Source organism: Sinocyclocheilus anshuiensis, unplaced genomic scaffold (genome assembly GCF_001515605.1).
Source record: "Sinocyclocheilus anshuiensis isolate Anshui unplaced genomic scaffold, SAMN03320099.WGS_v1.1 scaffold94, whole genome shotgun sequence".
Taxonomy (NCBI): Eukaryota; Metazoa; Chordata; class Actinopteri; order Cypriniformes; family Cyprinidae; genus Sinocyclocheilus; species Sinocyclocheilus anshuiensis.
In genome coordinates this window covers 438,168-459,144 of record NW_015546049.1, presented here as the reverse complement: position 1 = coordinate 459,144, position 20,977 = coordinate 438,168, and the positions used below count along the sequence as shown (strand labels likewise).

The window sequence follows — 20,977 nt, the reverse complement described above, 5'->3', positions numbered from 1 at the left end:
TATATATATATAAATACATACCCTTAAATCTTAATAATGTGTGCCATTTCCTGGATGATCCATGACTGTTTTTATGCTTTGTGTTAGTTGTTCATGAGTCTCTTGTTTGTCCTGAACAGTTCAACAGCCTGCTGTTCTTCAGAAAAATCCTCCAGCTCCTGCACATTCTTTGGTTTTCCAGCATCTTCTGCATATTTGACTGCTTTCCAGCAATGACTGTATGATTTTGAGATCCATCTTTTCACTCTGAGGACAATTGAGGGTACTCATACATAACAATTACAAAAGGTGAAGACATTTACTGATGCTCAAGAAGGCAACACAATGCATTACGAGCTGGAGGGTGTAAACTTTTTGAAATGGATGATCAGGGTAAATTTTCCTTATTTTGACTTCTGGGAAACATGTATGTATTTATGTAGCTTCTGAAGTGCAGTACTAAATGAAAATAATATGATCTTTAATCAAAATAAGAAAAATTTACACATCATCATCCTGTTCAAAAGTCAGTAAATGTTTTCACCTTTTGTAATTGTTATGTATGAGTACCCTCAATTGTCCCCCGTCAAATGCAAACTCAGGACATGATGCAAACATATTAAATAACACAAATATCCTTTATGTATTTAATTCCATTTTATTAACCAATGTCTTTGCTGCTGGCCTTTGATGATCAACCATAAGCAAAAAAGACTTTAGATAAACATAACATTTGTGTTTTTTTTTTGTTTGTTTCCGAAGAGAGAAAAATGAGGCCAAAGCAGATGAGAAAAAGTAACGCAAAAGTAACGTAACGCATTACTTTCAATAAAAAGTAACTAAGTAACGTGATTAGTTACTCTTTTAGGAAGTAACGCAATATTGTAATTCATTACTTTTAAAAGTAACTTTCCCCAACACTGACTGCAACTATACTAAAAGTGAACTTATTGGTATACTGATAGATTACTGATTAAATACTTGTAGCATTTTAGTACACTTTAAAGTATAGTCTCAGTAAACTACTAGTTTAGTAGTTCTATACTGAAAGTATACTCGTAAGTTTTCTTTAAGTGAACTTTACATCATACTTTAAAGGGGTCATCGGATGCCCATTTTCCACAAGTTGATATGATTCTTTAGGCTCTTAATGAAAAGTCTATAACATAATTTGGTTAAAAATTATCAATGGTAGTGTAAAAAACACCTTTTTTTTAACCTGTCAAAAACAGCTCTGTTTTCAGAAAGCCATTCTAGTCCATGTTGCTTTAAATGGTAATGAGCTCTGCTGATTAGGTGGATTTTTATCATTATAGGATGGATGTGTACACACACTTCCAACACACATTTATGTTCAAACAACTTGTAAAGTGAATTTTGCATCCAATGACCCCTTTAAGTATACTACTATGTCCCTACATGTGGAAGCATCTGGTGTTTCGGTTTCTTCTTCGCTTGTGTTTTGGAAATTCTGTACAGAAGATGTGTAATAGTGCCCCCTACGGTATAACAATGAAAACATGGATTCCCGGAGCACAAGTAGTTATAGCTCTAATATATTTAGACTTTTTCTAAGTATAAGTCATGTATACTTAAATATCAATTTTAAGTATATTTCTGAGAAGTACATAAAAAGTAGACTGAAAGTATACTTTCCTATTTTTAGTTTAAAAGAAGTATACTAATAGCATACTTGAATAAACTTCTTTTTCGTAAGGGATATGTTCAACTGGCTTGAAATATAGCGCATAGTCAAACAGATTACTTCTGTGCTACATTTATGATGCTTTTGCATCTTTTTACAACCTTAAAATCTCCGGTCCCCACACTTTGAAGTGCACAGAAAAGATGACCGGTATATTAAATACAGTTTGTGAAGTATAAGGCCCCAATACTCCTTATTTGCTCTTTGCTTCAGAAAAAAGTTGAAATTAGCTGCTCAACATTATGCTGTTTTCGCTTCTGAGAACAGTGTTTAGATAAGTATTTAAACATAATGTGCACTGTCTTTACAATAACACAACACACACACACACACACACAAAAGACAGCAATGAGAAAAGAGCAGTATATTGCACCAGCTCTGCAATTCGTGTTTTTCTCATGTCTTACCTTCTCCGACTTAAGTTAACAAATAAACCTGAAAAGATTTTCAGCCCCAGAGAACACTCACCTATTATGTAATTGACATGGACCAGTAGCAGTTTGAAGATGTTTAACAGTCAGCGTAAATGTTTTCTGGAAAGTTGCTATTTTGAACCACCAAAACTCAAAAACACCTTTGTTTTTGACAGATTTTGTTTGAAATTATGACATACATGGTTGTTCTTTGATTTCGCTTGAAGCATATTGGGTTGCCTTTTCATGCAACATTTATTATTTCATGTTTAAAGGAGATGTATAATACTAATTCCCAAAGCAGTGATTTGATTCAGACAGGTTTTCCAAACACTCCCTTGTCTGGCACTGGTTGGTACAACAGGAAGTCATGCCCCAAACTCATTGTCATTGGTTGTGCCGATGGTGGCATGTTGGGACACTCAAAAATACAGTTTGGTAAAATACAGTAATTTTTTTTAAACCAACCCAATATGAATTACTTACACATATAGTTAGCTATGCACATTAAACTTGGATTTAAAAGCTTTTTAAAGTAAAAAAAGTTACATATAGCCGCTTTAATAAAAGAGAGAACTTGCCATTATTCTATGATGCAGTGCTTATTTTCTAGAAAATGTCCATTGATGCGGTGCTTATTTTTCAGAAACTGTGCATTGTAAGCAGATTTAAGCAAGAAAATACCATGAAAATGAGGTTGTGACCTTTCTGAGGAGGAAAAAGTGAAAACAGAGGCCAGGATGTCACAACGAGAGGGAGAAGTGTGAATAAGATTAGCCAGGTTTTACCCATAAATGCTAATAAGAAGGAGCTTTTTTATCTTCAGTAATTTAGAGTGAGAATAACCTTGAGTGTGGACTCTTGATGTGGAATATTAATACAGCTGAACAGTGCAGAACACTCTTTCCTTTATCGTTTTATCCATCTTCAAAATGTCTGTCTCTTTCCATCTACAAGGTTCTATGGCCTGTAATTTTAATACTGACACAATGACGGTCGGAAATGTCATATCTGAAAATATCAGTCTCTTGTTTTGAACCTGAACCCTCATCCACTGGTCATATGATTATTTACATTTGACAAACACAAACTCTTCCCAGAATAGTACTCACAGTCTGAGAAATGTGATACATCTAAACCCTGAAGATTGAACAGATCTGTAGGGATGTGAAGCATGTATGAGGCCGGCTAGACAGATATGCCAGTGTTAGAGCGGAACTCCAGTGGCACTGATCCAGTTGGTGATTGGGACACTGTTTTTAGCAGCTCCCCCCTCTGCCCTGATTATCAGGATATGAGCTCATCTCTGTTTAAATAGAGGTTCTTATAACAGCTGTGCCCCCGAGCAGGAAGTGGAGGGCTCTGGATATAGTCACACCATCCTGTCAAGGAGGAATTTGGAAAGGATGTTGTTGATGTTAAGTTGGTGAAAGACAGCATGCAGAAAAGCAGTTATGTGTATTGTACTCAATCATAAACTCACACAACAAGGCTTTTTTTAAGATATGTAATTTTCAGCAGGTTTTGCTTCAGAAAATTGATTTTTACATCAGACATAGAGTGGTGACCCAACACGGAAAAAGCAAAAAAGTGATTAAAATCAACTTGTATTAATGACAATGAAATGTATTAATATATTTAAAATACCAATATTTATTCATGTGCTTTTATTAATGGTAATTTATTAACATTACCAAGAAGCTTGTCTTCATAAATTGACTATTTGGTCTCTTGGGATTTTTTTTTTTTCATTAGCTAATAATTTAATGCAGTTGGGATTCAAACTGGTGACTTTCTTGCTGTGAGGCAACAATGCTACCCACTGAGCCACCACTAATTCATAGATAAACCTATTTATTTTGCTACTCTAACTATGAATAATATACATTTATAACTCTATAGTTTATATTAGTATATTTGCATTATTAATTGGAAGAGAAGAGAAGAGAAGAGAAGAGAAGAGAAGAGAAGAGAAGAGAAGAGAAGAGAAGAGGATGTCAAGATATAAAAATGGAGGATGTCAAGTCAAGAAATATGTCGTGGTCTCCAGGGCTACAGCTACATCCACATGTCCATTAGAGCCTGTCTCTCACTCTCATGGGATTGAGCTGACAGATAAGCCGAACTTTCCCAAAAAATCTAAATAGAAAAGAAATGGGAACATAATCAGGAAAAACTGGATGATAAAAGAAGAACGGTTAATGAAGTGGAACATTTCCCCCTTTTTCCTTTTAATTCCTATAACATCATTTTAGAATCAGCATAGAAATGAAGCATGAATAAAGAAAATTCTCAGAGGAGTCCCTGAACGAAAGATGACATCACTGGAGTGGTGCAAACTTTTCTCAAAAACTCACCACTGAAAGGAATTTTTTAGTGCTGAGTCATGAACAACATCATAATTGCCTCAGTATTGCAGACAATAACCAATAGTGACCAAGAGACTGTAATCTATATGGATTGATCAGTTTAAGTCTTCTGAAGAAATGCAATCACTTTATATGATAAACAAATTTAATTACAATTTTATTTCCATATAAAAATTGATCAACACACATACATAGAACTCATCAAATATGGAAAACAGAAACTCTAATGTGCTTGCTTGATGTGAGAATCATTGAGATTTTTTGTTGTGCGTCAGCTAAGCGTGTTTTAGCGTCAAATATGCACACGCGAGCTTCTGTTTATATTTGCTATACACTCAGAAAAAAAGAAAATAAATGAAATCTTTTCATATAAAGCAATGAAGGGTTGGTGGGAGAGAGTGACTAAATGATGACAGATTTTTCTCTTGATTCTCTATTACCTTTAGTAAATTGGAAATGGTCTTAAATATTCTTATAAGACAAAAGCTCAGATGTAGACAAAGACTTTAGGTTCTGAGATCCAAACCAAGGCCATGTCTTAAAACCAAAACTTCAACAAAGCTGTAGGTATAAAAGAATGGTGCATTTTACTGCATTTGTGTAACAAAAGGTTTATCCATTACTGCAGAATGCATAATTAGATGTAGTCTTGGCTCATAAGAATGGGGATGTAGTGTCATCTCTAATAAAACTTGTTTCCCTTTTGGGGTTGAATTTAGGTTTTCTTTCCATAATGAAGCGGTCTTGTGAACAGTGAGCTTTAGGAAAAAGGGCTGAAACGTGAGAAGACTGCTACACTGAGTGGGCACTTTTTATAATTAGAGTCATAGAGATTGGTGTGAAAGCAAAGGGAGAGACTTTTCACAGAGTTTGTTGAGCTGAATTGAGTTGTTTTCTCCGAAATGTGCTTCTGAACTCTTGGACAACCTTGAAGAAACAAAAAAAAAGGTGTTATATGTTTGGTTGCAGCTAACTGGAAATGAAAGGCATGTGTAATTTCTGCACTACGAGAGGTACTAAACAGAATCACAGCCAGTGAAGTAGTCCGTCCAAAAAGTCATGCCATTTGTTGACCCTTTTTTGTGAGGTTCAAGACCAAGAGATCATTTTTTGGCTGGTTAGCATAGCCCTGTTAGCCACTGCTTGTAGATGAATTTAAAATATAAATGTAGAGATTATAGGCCTACAACATGTTTACACACCCAAATACACCACCATTCAAAAGTTTGGGGTCTTTTTTTTATGAAAGAAGTAAGTATGTGAAGAAGAAGAAGAAATCAATGTAAATTATTCCTGTGACCGCAAAGCTGAATCTTCAGCAGCCATTGCTCCAGTCTCCAGCCAGTGTCACACGATCCTTCATAAATCATTCTAATATGCTAATTTAGAGCACAAGTAACATTTTTTATCATTACAAATGAAAGCGGCTGTGCTGCTTTAAATAACTGTGGAAACTAATATACTTGAATAGAAGTCATCCTCCATACATCTCTAGTACTTCCCATTTCAAACTAACAATAACAGGTGTTAATAAAAATACACACAAGTGCAATACTTGTCTTAGTTTATTATTTACCGATTAAAATTATATACTGACTCACACTGACATTTCTCCCTAATATGTGTGCATTTTCAGTAAAATGACCATACACAGATTTTAATAGTCTATGTGTTTGTGCTTTAATGATGTCTATGCGTTTTTGTGCATGTTTTTTTTTTTTTTTTTTCCACACACTCTCTCTCTCTCTGTGTGTGTGTGTGTGTGTGTGTGTGTGTGTGTGTGTGTGTGTGTGTGTGTTTTGGATTACACGCAGCAGATGCCTGATGCTCATTGTAAACACAAGTAATCACAAGCAGCTGGTCAGGACGAATGCCTCTCTGAGTCTCTGTGTGGCTGTGGGTGGCAAAAGTGTGTGTCTGTGTGATGTTCTCTGTCTTGAGCACTCAATAATTCTGCTGCGTGTTCCTCTGACCAGACAAACAGTGGGAGTGTGGGAGAGCACTATAGTTCAACACACTGCATCTTAATACTTCCTTCTCCAATTTTGCTCCGAGCAAATCTTATATTCTGTATTAAGAATTAATTTTGAGCTCAATTTATTTCTTTTCTCATCCACAGATCATCTCATCTCTTGCAGCCAAAAACTGAAAATCACATCCTCACAGGTTCTTTTCATCTACGTATAAAAATATCTGCGCCTTCATTAACTTTCCCTGAACGAGGCCCCCAAACCCTTCAAGGGCCTCACCACATAACCCCTTTTTCCATCTCTATTTTGTATCCCTTTCTCTCCCCCGTTGCGGTTGTTGTTGCTTGTTTTGTGATCATTTCCATAAGGGAAGTAACTCAACAGTAAGCACATGGAGGCATCATTAATTTCATCTAAAGGAGAAACGAGACTTCCGGTTTTCCATAATCCCCTCCCCCACCTCCTGCTGACGGGAATGTGGAAATTACTCCATGGTGTCTAACCACTACAAAGACCAGAGCTAAACGCACAGACTAAACACCTAGACCACAGCTGTTTACTGGCAACCGCACCTTTGTCTGGGAAATAAAGCTTGTCTATCGCTACTGTTTTATATACGCCTGTCAGGCTGGAACACATTAAATGCCTTTAATGGGGAAATTGAGAAAACAAAAAGTTTTATCGTAGGCTAAAAATTAATCAGAGATATTGTAGTGTGTGAGAAATCGAAGTATGCTGGGATCAGTGATATACAAATGCTTCTCACATGTATGTGTCACAGATAGAGTCTCTTCCTTTCACACACTGCTGCCGGTGGTCTCTGTCTCAGGGGAGGTTGGCCTGAGGAAAAGAGAACTGCTGCATTACCTGCAGGGGGTTACAGCACATGACAAGAGCAGAAACATTTATGGCTGAGATTAAAGTGGCAATAAAGAGGAAAGAGTTTCCAGTAGCACTTGGAAAATCAGAAGCCTCATTTCTGTGTATAATCTAACTTTTGAAGTTTTTTTTTCTGTTGCATAGGCAAACTCACAAGAAAATGTAGATATTTATACAAATGTTGCTATTTCGGAAAAGGAGAGGATTTTCAGCAAACAGTAGTCTTAATTCTACTGATATACCAAAATGCCTTGGCATAGTTTGCCACTTTCCAAGAACAGAGTACAAAATAAGGCAGAATGAGTAACAAGGTTGCAAGTATATCAGGATTGCAAATTTCGAATGGACTCAATTTGAGATTTGTTTGATAATTTTTCATACAAAAACTTGAGGCTCAGAGCTAAATTTTTGAAAATAAGGAATTCAGTCCACACAATAATTATGAAAAATTTAAGAATATTAATAGAGGTGTCACAGTTTTAGGCAAGTTACATTTTTTTTTTGTATTAGGGGAAATCATACCTCACTGGGTTACTGGGTTGCATAAAAAATGTGAGATTTTTTTTAATCTGACGGTTTTTTTTTTTTTTTTGTCATTCATTCATTTATTTTAATATTTAAGAATTAGTTTTACTACAATACAGTGTCAAATTTGTGATATTTTTAAATGATTTGAATTATTAGATCCAGTTGAAAAGGCACAAGACCAGACTCAGTCTCAAGTCCATCTTAAGTCTGAGTCTAAGACCATATTTTATATGACTAGTCAAGTCCAAGTCCAGGCCAAGTCCAAATGCTCCTGAAAATATTGGCTTAGACTCAGACTTGAGTTCAGTTTTGTCCAGACTCCAGTATACAACACTCACTTTTGATGTGGGACAGGCCATAATAACTAATTTAAGGACACCTTTGATGTGTTTAAAACTTGCTGTTTTCATTTGATTTTATTTCAGATAATAGTTTATCTAACATATCTATTCTATCTCACAAAACAGTAACAAAAATAGTATTTTTCTAGTAAAGTTCAGGAGACCAGAGTGTATACTTTTTAAATTTACTTGAGTAAAGTAAAAATACTTCACTACTGTCCGCCTCTGTTCATGGACTGTGCCATAATCAAAGACGTAAAGACATTGTTTGAACTGATTCCTTATTTAGCTCAAACAATATCGCGATAATCAGCGTGTAAAAATCTTCACACTTGATTCTAGCTGCAGGCTACATTGTATATTTTTTGTTGCTGTTTCTCATTTGAATCCTTTCCAGGTGCTGTGTTGTTTTGTTGTTCTCCACACCATTTTACGCAACAGTTTTGTGCCCAAATTTGTACCAAGATCCCTGTTGTGTTTGGATTTATCCAGCCGAGTACTTGGCTCCTTCCCAGCCCTGTCATTAGACTTCTTTTGTTTCCTTTCCTCAGCGTTCGCTTGTTTTGTTTCTCCTTTTTTATTAAACGCTAAATATTTATACAATTTGCAACTTCCTGTCAAAATCATTTACACTCCCACAATAGCTCGGGCTCAAGTGCACAATGGCAACTGCTGTGGGGGGATATTTTTAAATGGCGCTTTTCCAATTTCTTTTAGCCCTGGGCTCTTTTGTTTTAGGTAAATAAAGATTGAAAGCTCTTCGTGAGTGATATCGGCCACCATGTGTTTCAGAAACAGGCCTCAGTGGTACTGCGGCGTTAACAGACGCTAGCGAATCGCATTGTTATTCTTTTTGCAGCAGAAGCTGAGACGTAGGCCCCTTGAGATACGGATGAAGGGTGACGGATGTTGATGCATTTGGCTGAGTTCCAGTCTCATTCAAAATTGTCTTTTTGGATGGGGAGGGGTTTAGTTTTTCCTTGCCACTCTGGCCCTTTCCCGAATGTGCTTAGAAGGCCAGATATTGCTCCTATCAGCATTTTCTAGCGTAATATGGCAGTTTAAATTCCACTTGAAAAGGCGAATGTGTGGATGGCACTGTCGTTTTGACTTTAAGAATATTAGTGACGCCTAGCGAAGAAGACGGAGCAGCTTGCATGTTCTTGGCATGTGCTTGTGCTTGGCTCAGATCCCTTTTGCATCCATACATCAATCTCCTCAGCACTCAGTGACTTTCTTTGATCTCCCTTTCACTTCCTTTCTGTCGCCTGATCACCGTGACTGATCTGCGTGTCATCTGTTTCATGAAAATCAGGGTCTTTTTTATTATTTTTTTTAGTCTCGGACTAAAAATGTCATGACGAAAGGGAGGAGAACTTTCATTTGTAAGTGGCCCTTCAAGTCTCTGTGGCAGAGAGGTGACCTCTGACCCCCAGAGCTGCCTGGTATTTGGTTGAAAAGCAGAGGGAGATGGAAGGTCTTGAAAACTATCGCCTCCAAAGGGCTCATCATCTCCTGGCCTTCCTTCTCATCATCACTCCGCTACTGCCGAGAGTATCAACTCTAGTAAATCCATTACCACAAGGCCAACACAGTTCAGGAGCATCTCTAGGCAACTGATGGGAAATGAAAAAGTCTTTGAGAGAAACTGTCAAAATGTCCTCTCTCTCTCTTTCATCCTTCGCTTTCAAAGTGGCGGTGGTGTACGGGCGGCCGTAGAGTGGCTGACTGTAACCTTACGCCCTGACCTGTTCAGTTGTTAGAGGATCCATTTCCTTTTTTCTGCTGTTATTCCTCTCTGGAGAATATCCGCTCACATTCCTATAAAGGATAACACTGTTAGAGTGCTGCGAGGGATTGGATCAGCACACTAAAACAAGCAAAACACCGGTCACACAGCAGGCGTATGTACTGCAGTCTTGCTGTCACGTAGCTTGTTGTGCTACAAATAGAGTGTGTGGTCTAATTTATCATGGGGTTGTTATGTATGAAGACGTTTGCAGCAGTCTGAGAAGCAGCTAATTGCTTTGAAGTACAGACTCCAGCAGCTCTAGTTATACTCGTAGGCATGCTGTGCCATAATGGCACAGCTTTAAAGAGAGCTCTAACAAAGCAGAAACTGATGAAATTTCATAACATGAAGCATCATAATTTGGAACTATTTACAAGATGTTTTCCCTTACCGTGTGATGAGTGTTTCTTAATATCCCCAGACTGTTGGTGCAGCATGTGTTATTTTAATGAGTTTGATTTTTTTTTTAAATACTACATTTATTAGAGTGCAATAAAGCTTTTATATAGAAACATGTATTAGATTACACAGTAGTTATGTGTGATTAATTAAGGTATAATTATTTTGTGTGTGTTTCAATGGTTTTTTTGTACAGGTTTGGAACTTCCATTCATGATGATGCCACATCCCTTGATTCCAGTCAGTCTGCCTCCTGCCTCGGTCACCATGGCGATGAACCAGATGAACCATCTCAGCACTATTGCCAATATGGCAGCTGCTGCTCAGGTCCAGAGTGTCCCGTCCAGAATGGTGATGTCAGTTATTAAGGTACAAGGACACAAACTGTGCATACAGTTCTTAAGAAGATTTAAAGAGAAAATTTACCCAAAAATGAAAATTCAGTCGTCAACTACATTAATTAGCTACATATTGTTCATTTATTTACTTAATATCAACATGTATTAAAGGATTTTTGGATGGATATACATGTACATGACATATATGTGCAATTGTATTACTTCACATACATAAACATACATTTATTTATTATATTTGATAAATAATATATTTGATAATATTGGCTATTTAATTTTGTATGGGCTATATATATATATATATATATATATATATATGTTTTTACTTCATACTTCACACTATATTTCATACATGGAAATTTAATATATGCACATTTGCATGTGGGCATTGAAAGTTCATTCCACCAAATCCTTCAAGCTTCAAAAATTTCATAAAGACATCATAAAAGTAATCCATATGAATCAAGCTATTTAGTCCCAGTCTCCTGAAGAGACATGATCCCTTCATATGATGAAGAGATTTAAATTAGGCATTTACTCGCAAATAAACATTGATCAGCACACATATATAGAGCACATAAAAGCTAACAAAGGGTCAGATGTGCTTGTGTGACACGCGAGAACAAAGCTCATTGGAAATAAACATTGTGTGCATCAATTTTTTTTGTGGAACATTTTTTTTTCCATACAAGAACAACTCACAGTGGCCATGGTGACAGAAATTTTATTTAGAGTGTAGTGCACTAGTTGTGTAGACTACTTTTGATCAAAGATCAATGGAAAAATACTTTTTTTTTTGTATTCCACTAAAAATAAATAAATGCATTCTGGTTTGGAATGAATAAATAATGACAGATTTTGGTAACACTTTACAATAAAGTTCCATTTGTTAACTATATTTAATGCATTACCTAACATTAATTAAGAATGAGATTTGTAACAATAGAACAAAACTATAACAATAGATTTGTTACCGTATTTATTCATCTTTGTTAACGTTAGTTATTAAAAATACAACTGTTTGCTCAGGTCCATTATATAACCTTAATATATAGGCTACAACTTTTGATTTGAATATTAGTAAATGTTGGAATCAACATTAACTACGATTATTAAATGCTTTAGACATATTTTTCATTGTTAACTAATGTAGTTAACTAATGTTAACAAATGGAAACTTATTGTAAAGTGTTACCCAGATTTGTTCATGTTTTGAGTGAACTATTCTTTATATTTATTCTTCATGCAGTGTACTATTTAGAACAATATTTAACTTTCACAACAGAGAAAGTTATTCTGCAATATTTTAGAATTTATTACAGTTTGATTAAGACTTTGACAGATTATGATGACTAATGTGTGTGTTCACTCTCAGGAGCGAGTTCCAGACAGCCCATCACCTGTACCCTCTTTGGATGATGGCCGCAGGTCAGGGAGCCACTTATCCTCCAGACAGAACAGCAGCGTGTCCAGCTCTCCTGCCCACACAGAGAGCTCTTCTGACCGGCCACGTACGTCTGCTTGACCACATAAAAGTCTTGTCTTTTGTTTTATTCCTCAATGTCTTATTACAAAGTCTACGTTGCATGTAATTTCAATATTTTAGTTGCCATCAGTGTCATGTTAGCTGTAATAATATGTATACTTTTACATTTTCATTTCTCTCTGTATCCTCTCTCATATGGCTGAAACCAAACTTACTATTTCAGCAGAGTTTGGTCCCTGAGCACTTAGCACTATGCTCTCATGATAATGTGAAACTACACATCTAACCTTACAAATGTGCTTTTAGAATTAAGAATAAGGTGATATCACAGAATCTACTAAAAGCAAAGCCATCAGAGCAGTTCATGTGCATTGCTTTAACCGGAACTAAAACTATGCAATTACAGATAATGCTCTCTACTTTTTTCAGTCTATTATCAGACACATTATAAATCTTACCCAATATATCAGATATCAGTGGTATGATATAATTTGGGAGTTTTAAATCCTATTTTTGACAAAACTGAAGTTTAAATCTTGTAATCATTTTTAGGCTTTTTGAGATTGCTTCTATAATATTATCTACCTGTATTCATTATTGAATTAAAACATCCCACACTACCATTCAAAAGTTTGGTACCATTCAAAAGTTTGGGATAGGTATGATTTTTTAAATGTTTTTGAAAGCACGGCATATGCACTGTAAAGCTCTATTTATTTGATCACAAATAGTATTGAAAACAATACTATTCAGAAATATTATTATAATTTAAAATAGCTGTTTTGTACAGTATTTGAATATATTGTAGTTCCTGGGAATGAATTGTATTTCTGGGAGGCAAAGCTGAATTTTCAGTCTCATGATCCTTCATAAATCAGAAATCTGATTTGCTGCTCAAGAAACATTTCTTATTATTAACAATGTTGAAAACTACTTAATATTTTTGTGTAAATCTTTAATAACATTATAAACATTTGCCAAGTTATAGACAAGTTAAAACTAGTATTGCTCTTTGCAGCACAATATTTGACGAATGGGTAAAAATGACAGTTATTTTCGTCAGTTACGGCACGTTAGCGCTAGCATTCTGCCAGCTTCAAATCATACACAGAGATGAAATAGTGCGGTAAGACCACATTTATTTGAATTAATTATAGCATGTATTTCAATTAATTATCGATTGATTGTTTGAGAGAGAGAGAGAGAGATGACAGTTGTGTGTACCTGTGTGCTGCATCTGCGCGTCTCTCTGTACAAACAATTACTTCAAAAACAGCGATTTTACCACCTCGTTGCTGGGGAATATAATGTGGCGATCTAGTATCTAGGCTATTTTATTAATGAAAATCACAGGGAAGCGTTGACAACAAGTTTGTGTGTGTGCAGTGCAATCAGCGATCTCTCTCTCTCTCTCTCTGTGTGTGTGTGTGTGTGTGTGTGTGAGCGAGTGATGCGTGTTGGTTAGTGTGCATCAATTAAAGCAGTGCATTAATATAGAACGGAGATTAAACTGACTTGGAACTACCTGTGCATTAAACGGTTTTACTGCATACCTGCCAGCCAATCAGAATCCAGTATTCAGATAGACCATGAAATAACTAATATAATGGAACATTGGGCTTCACAGGTCAGGCTTTTGTATCTGTGTCCTTTGTTTGTAAAATCTGTTTATATTCCCCTCCTTTCCCTTTAGATTTACATCAGAATGGTCTTTCTCTTGGCCACGCCTTGTTAGGCCTATCTCCAAGTGCACCACCAGGACCAAAAGAGGGGGATCTGGCAACCCATGACACGGGCCATGAAACAAAGAGGGCTTCCTCAGAAAAAGGTTAGATGCCAGTTATATTGCATTCTGTGTTGAAAGGCATTTGCAAGGGATTCTACTTCTAAATAAATCCTATTTCTAATACTCTTTTATTAAATGACGCCATGAGATGTCAGAGTTTACAAACATTATCTTTTGTTGTAATAAATCAAACATTAACATGGCTTGTATAAGCTGTTTATTTTAAAAATAAAACTGATTCATATTTTACTGATTATACAGATAGTATGCATTAGAAAATGATTACTTAGGAGGTGCCTTCTGTCTGAGACTGGTGAACAACCCAGGTTATAACAGTTTAAACAGTTCAGAAGTGCTTATTTCAGAAGCAAAAACAAGTTCATTACATTACAGTTCAACAAGGTCAAAAGGTTTAGCAATGACTACACTTTTACTGTGTCCTTCTATGTTATAAAAACACGTTTAGAATTACGTACCAGGAAAAAAATATCATGGAAAACGCAAGCATTTTTCCCAAACAGATTTAAAATTGTGTCTGATATTTTTTCCTTTAGCTTAGCAGATCATTTATCAGAAGTGGTTTAGATTGACTGCAGGAAATGATTGCTGATGTGTCACCTAATACTCAGTATATTTTATTTCTATTCATAGATCAGTCTTTATGTGTGTATTCTGAGAAATCAGTGAATACTCTCGCTCACATTTCTGTGAAAATTATCCATAGAGGTAGAAATGGCACAGTAGTGGGGCTAAATTAGTTAGCGATTTGCAGAGCTTGAAGTAATGAGCAAGACCCCCCCTCCCAACCAACTCCCTTACCCTGGCCCTCCTGGAGGTGTAATTTTCCTAATAACCTCCCAGAACCCTTGTTTGGTTTTTGCGTTTGAAGGCTTTCATTAGGCTAATGAGGACTTTGCAAGGACGAGTAGTCAGCACAATTTCCTCATTGTGCCATGGAGAGTAGACAGTGCACCCCAAATCAGAAAGGGGGGCTTTTGTGTGACTGAGCACAGCCTTTCGGGATTTGGCGAAATCCCAAGATCACACAGGTGCTAAAACCCCGCATAAAACAAAGGATTTGAACCACTGATGCCACTACATAAAAGGTGGTGGTGATGATGATGATGAAGAGATATATTATGACCAGGAAGGTTTATATATAATATCGTTCAATAGTTTGGGGTTGGTAATTTATTTAGTTCTTTATTTTTAAGAAATGAATGCATTAATTTGATCAAAAGTGACAGTAAAAAAAGATGTCTATTTCAAATAAATGCTGTTCTGCTTATCAAAGAAAGCTGAAAATCACCAAATCAGCATATTTACATCAGAATGGTCTTTCTCTTGGCCACGCCTTGTTAGGCCTATCTCCAAGTGCACCACCAGGACCAAAAGAGGGGGATCTGGCAACCCATGACACGGGCCATGAAACAAAGAGGGCTTCCTCAGAAAAAGGTTAGATGCCAGTTATATTGCATTCTGTGTTGAAAGGCATTTGCAAGGGATTCTACTTCTAAATAAATCATATTTCTAATACTCTTTTATTAAATGACGCCATGAGATGTCAGAGTTTACAAACATTATCTTTTGTTGTAATAAATCAAACATTAACATGGCTTGTATAAGCTGTTTATTTTAAAAATAAAACTGATTCATATTTTACTGATTATACAGATAGTATGCATTAGAAAATGATTACTTAGGAGGTGCCTTCTGTCTGAGACTGGTGAACAACCCAGGTTATAACAGTTTAAACAGTTCAGAAGTGCTTATTTCAGAAGCAAAAACAAGTTCATTACATTACAGTTCAACAAGGTCAAAAGGTTTAGCAATGACTACACTTTTACTGTGTCCTTCTATGTTATAAAAACACGTTTAGAATTACGTACCAGGAAAAAAATATCATGGAAAACGCAAGCATTTTTCCCAAACAGATTTAAAATTGTGTCTGATATTTTTTCCTTTAGCTTAGCAGATCATTTATCAGAAGTGGTTTAGATTGACTGCAGGAAATGATTGCTGATGTGTCACCTAATACTCAGTATATTTTATTTCTATTCATAGATCAGTCTTTATGTGTGTATTCTGAGAAATCAGTGAATACTCTCGCTCACATTTCTGTGAAAATTATCCATAGAGGTAGAAATGGCACAGTAGTGGGGCTAAATTAGTTAGCGATTTGCAGAGCTTGAAGTAATGAGCAAGACCCCCCCTCCCAACCAACTCCCTTACCCTGGCCCTCCTGGAGGTGTAATTTTCCTAATAACCTCCCAGAACCCTTGTTTGGTTTTTGCGTTTGAAGGCTTTCATTAGGCTAATGAGGACTTTGCAAGGACGAGTAGTCAGCACAATTTCCTCATTGTGCCATGGAGAGTAGACAGTGCACCCCAAATCAGAAAGGGGGGCTTTTGTGTGACTGAGCACAGCCTTTCGGGATTTGGCGAAATCCCAAGATCACACAGGTGCTAAAACCCCGCATAAAACAAAGGATTTGAACCACTGATGCCACTACATAAAAGGTGGTGGTGATGATGATGATGAAGAGATATATTATGACCAGGAAGGTTTATATATAATATCGTTCAATAGTTTGGGGTTGGTAATTTATTTAGTTCTTTATTTTTAAGAAATGAATGCATTAATTTGATCAAAAGTGACAGTAAAAAAAGATGTCTATTTCAAATAAATGCTGTTCTGCTTATCAAAGAAAGCTGAAAATCACCAAATCAGCATGGACCATGTGACACTGAAGACTGGAGTAATGGCTGCTGAAAATTCAGCTTTAGCCCAATTCTGAAGTTAACTGTTTCTCATGGGGACCTAAGCGATTTTCAACATTTACAGGGGTTAGTCTGTGATTTTATTTCTGTCCGAATCCAGAATGCTGGTGTTTTTCTCCCACAACCCATGTAAATATCCCCGGCCAAATTGCAAATTGCTTGTGCTGTGATTTGACAAGCACCAAGGTCATGTGGTAATTTAATTGCTGTCCGAATCCACATCTCTGAGTTCACAAGAAGACATTGATTCAAAATTCAATGTTTAAATCCTTTTTGACCACTGCTGAACAATCTATGGTAACTGTTGCACTTCACTGTAATTTGTGTGCATATTTATTATGAAATGGTGAAATGCTGGAAAGTATTTACGAGAACAATATTTCATAACTGCTCCACCACAGCGAGTGGGAGCTGTTAAGAACAAAAAGAAGAAAAGCATGTAAACATTTGAAATGGGTCACAGGAAATCACAGGAGTACATTACATGTAAAATGTATTCAGTCAGAAAACATTTGAATTGTTGTAATATCTCACAGTATTACTGACTTTTACTATACTTTTGATCAAATAAATACAGCCTCGATGAGCAGAAGAGACTACTTATAGAAAACATGGAAAAATCGTACTGATCCCAATGTCTTGAACTGTAGTGACCAGTATAACTGGTGAAAGAAACCCATTAGCAGTGTTGGTCTCATCAACAAAATTACGTGATGGTAATGGTAGGTTTTGTTTTTTTGTTTCAATTTGGTAATGAGAAATGCGAATAATGATGCTAATTGAATTATTGTAATTAAAACATACTGATGAGTATAATATGACAAGAAAAAAATCACAGCATAAAAGATGCATTTACAATATTTTTTTTGAAGAACATATTGACTAAATTGAAAATGAACACTACCCATCTGATTTTCTATTCATGTCAGTGGCAGTTGGTCAGCTGGAGCAGGACTTGACAAAAAATGTTGTTTAGTCTGATTTCACAGCTACTTCAGAAAGTCTGTCAATGGAGAAAGATGCTTTTTTTTTTTAGAACCAAATAGTGTTGTTATGGCTTCAACCAGCAGGGACTAATGGGTCAATGCTAACCAGTGAAATTGTGAACTCTTTACCATAACACATTAGGTTTAGTCTGAAAGCGTAATGATAGCTTGGTCGTGTTATTAGGGAAATGGACTACATCGAAATTACATAATGTCATATTCGAGTGTGGAATTCATGTATATGCCTTCACATGATATTGTTTATTTTTGTTAAAAAATTCATTTCACAAAAGGCTGCATACATTTGAAAAGTTAAGCTCACTATCATAAAAACTCCTGTCCTTTAACTAGTTTTGATTTTGAAGTTAGCCCCTTGGCACAATTCCAGGCCTGCTGAGCACTTGTGAAGTTTCGTCTCGAATTTTATGCGTGCTGATTTTATGAAACTTCAAAAATCAATGGCTCTCCCTTTGTAGAGCATCATTCTAGACTCTCAGTCACTGCCAGGACACCTTTACCAGTCACTAGACTGAAGGATAAATTTCACCTTCATGTTCCTGAAATTAATCTTTAGGGGCAGCGCTGAAAGTGTGAAGATCAGAAGTTGTATCTCTTCTTTATGGCTTGTCAAAGACAGAAGAGTTCAAAGACGAGTCCTTTATCCGCCTCCGAGCTTTTCATCCTTCATTCATTCTCCGCTCGCTCTCTTATGCTGACTGTGGAGGGCTTTAGCAGTGGACGCAGAAGTTCATTAGCCCAGGGAATCCAAAACAAGAGGGAAAAAAAGTGACCTTGGTTGAGGAGATACATTTATGATCTAACAGGCTGCCAGGATTTTTTGCTGGAAAGCAAGTGCACACATCCTAATAATTCAATGGAGGATCAATCAGATTTGAAGGCACAGAGAAGAGAAAAGAGAGTAGTGCTAACTCAGCACTGATTGTCCCTCCTGGGCACCGTAGTTCAGTGGCACGGCCCAAGCTTCCTCCCACTGAGTGCTCCGGCGGCCAACACTAATCACATTCCAGCAGACACCATGCTTTTAGGAACCCTAGAGGAGAGGAGAGGGAGGGAGGAAGATGAGCAAAGAGAGGGAGATCGGCAGTGAGGGGAGTTGACAGTGAGAGAGAGCCAGCGGAAGCGGGAGCCCGATTGTTTTTCCTCTTTGAAACACCTTGAATGTGACAGTGGCATCTCTCTTCTGCCAAGATGTGAAGATCAGATAGTGTGAGATTAAGATGCTTTGGTCAGCTAAGTGAATCCACAGAGATAAGGGAGGGGTGAGTAAATCTAATCAGACCTTATCAGGCACAAGGGAAGGTGAGGTTTTGAGCACCTACTTGTTTAAATGGATCTTGAGGTATGTATATACTTAACAGTATACTGGGCAAAGAGCTGAGCAGAGCTTTTTAATGCATTTTTTAAAGTGAAGGACATTCAAGAGCAAAAATACAAGAGATGCTTTTGGTTTTTGTGGTTAAATGAAGAGAATGTATATAAAGAAATGGGACGTACAGAAAGAAATAGATACAGACAGAACTATAGACTGAATGAAAGACTGGAAAGAGAAAGGCAGTGAGGTTGAGGATTCAGTTTTAGAAACTTCACCCCCATGTCATTCCAATCCTGTGACTTACTGTCTTCAGTGGAACATAAATGGAGACATTTTCCATGCAGTTAAGAATGTGGATTGAAAAAAAAATATTTGCATCACAGGAATAAAATACACTTTACAATATATTTACTTAGAAAAGTTATTTTAAATTATAAAAATATTTCACAATATTACTGTATTTTTAACTAAATAAATGCAGCCTTGGTGAGCAGAAGAGCCTTCTTTCAAACACATAAAAAAAATCTTACAGGCACCAAACTTCTGAACTTTTCTGAACTGTATGCATTGAGTCTCTGGAATCCAAACAATAACTTTGTTTAAGGAACAGACCAAAGTTTAAACTGTTCTTTACTCAAAACGCATGCCATGCAAGGAAAAATATAATGGCCATGAATCATTTGTTCTTACGACTATTTATTAATTCAAGTCTTCACTTTAGTTCAATTGTGCCCACATTGTACTAATTTGATTCACTCGTTTTAATTCAGTTAAATCATGGCCACAATTGAACTAAACATGAAGATATTAGTAGACTATAATGTGGCCATGATTTATATACAGTTTTTGTTTGTTTGTTTTCATTTGTTTTGGTGCAGTTTTCACATGAAATGTGTACATTTTCAAAACTCAAGAATCCAAACTGATCACACTTGTAACACTGCTAGTCAATCTTTTAAAACCTAACCTAAGTAATTGACATAAAATCCATACTGTTTCATCAAAAGGTATGATATGACAAGGCCATGAGGTTTTGTGCTAAAACAGAGTTTACTGCCAATACAGTAAATGTGTTATTGTACCATATGAGTCTATACTGTAGTTTCACCTTTTCAGTGTGACAGTAATTTGCCAGTCTCTACCAGTCTTCAACATGCCCTCTGTTTACAGTCCCACATGGCATACTGTAATGTAAAATTCTGTATTTGATGCCATCCGTCTCCCTCCTTTGGATGCATCTCTGATCAATCTGACAGACACATATTTATTGATAGTTTCATCTCTCTTGTACTCTATCTTGCTCTATGCTTTATGTTCTCTCTCCTCTCTCTCTCTCTCTTGCACACACACACGCACACACACAATTTGAACGTTGTGTATATTATCGGATTTGCATTGCTTGTACTGTAACAATAATTCATTATACTTACTGTAAATAAAATGTTTACATAGATGACACACTTATTTTGTGTTATGAAAAGGATACTTTGTGATTTTGTGATTCATGCAAAGCATAATTAAATGCTTTAATAAAATGCATTTTTGATGATTTGTTGTGACATTTGTACTGAGAGTTTTGAAAATGTACAACTTGCTTGTGAAAACAGCACCAAAATGAATGAATAATTGTAAAATGCTTTGTAAAAAACATTTTTAATTTGTGTCCACGATGTATGTTTTTATGTTGTGTGGGGCTCCGTATTTTTCAGTGACTATTCCTTTAAAGGGGTCCTATTATGCTCTTTTACAAAGTCTTGATTTTGTTTTGGGGGGTGTACTAGAACAGGCTCTCATACTAGGTTGTTCGAAAAACACATTATTTTTCACATATTGTATATTATTACAACACCTCTCTCCCCAGTCTGGCATGAACGG

General features: G+C 36.3%; 1 protein-coding gene across 1 annotated transcript in view; it reads left to right on the top strand.

Moving 5' to 3' along the window:
* Nucleotides 1-20,977, top strand: part of LOC107699095 (dachshund homolog 1-like) — a 59,390-nt gene that overhangs the window by 26,015 nt on the left and 12,398 nt on the right. Inside the window, exons 4-6 of the mRNA XM_016500265.1 lie at nt 10,572-10,744; nt 12,107-12,242; nt 13,911-14,045. Coding sequence (XP_016355751.1) covers nt 10,572-10,744; nt 12,107-12,242; nt 13,911-14,045 — 444 coding nt within the window. The remainder of the gene's footprint in view (nt 1-10,571; nt 10,745-12,106; nt 12,243-13,910; nt 14,046-20,977) is intronic.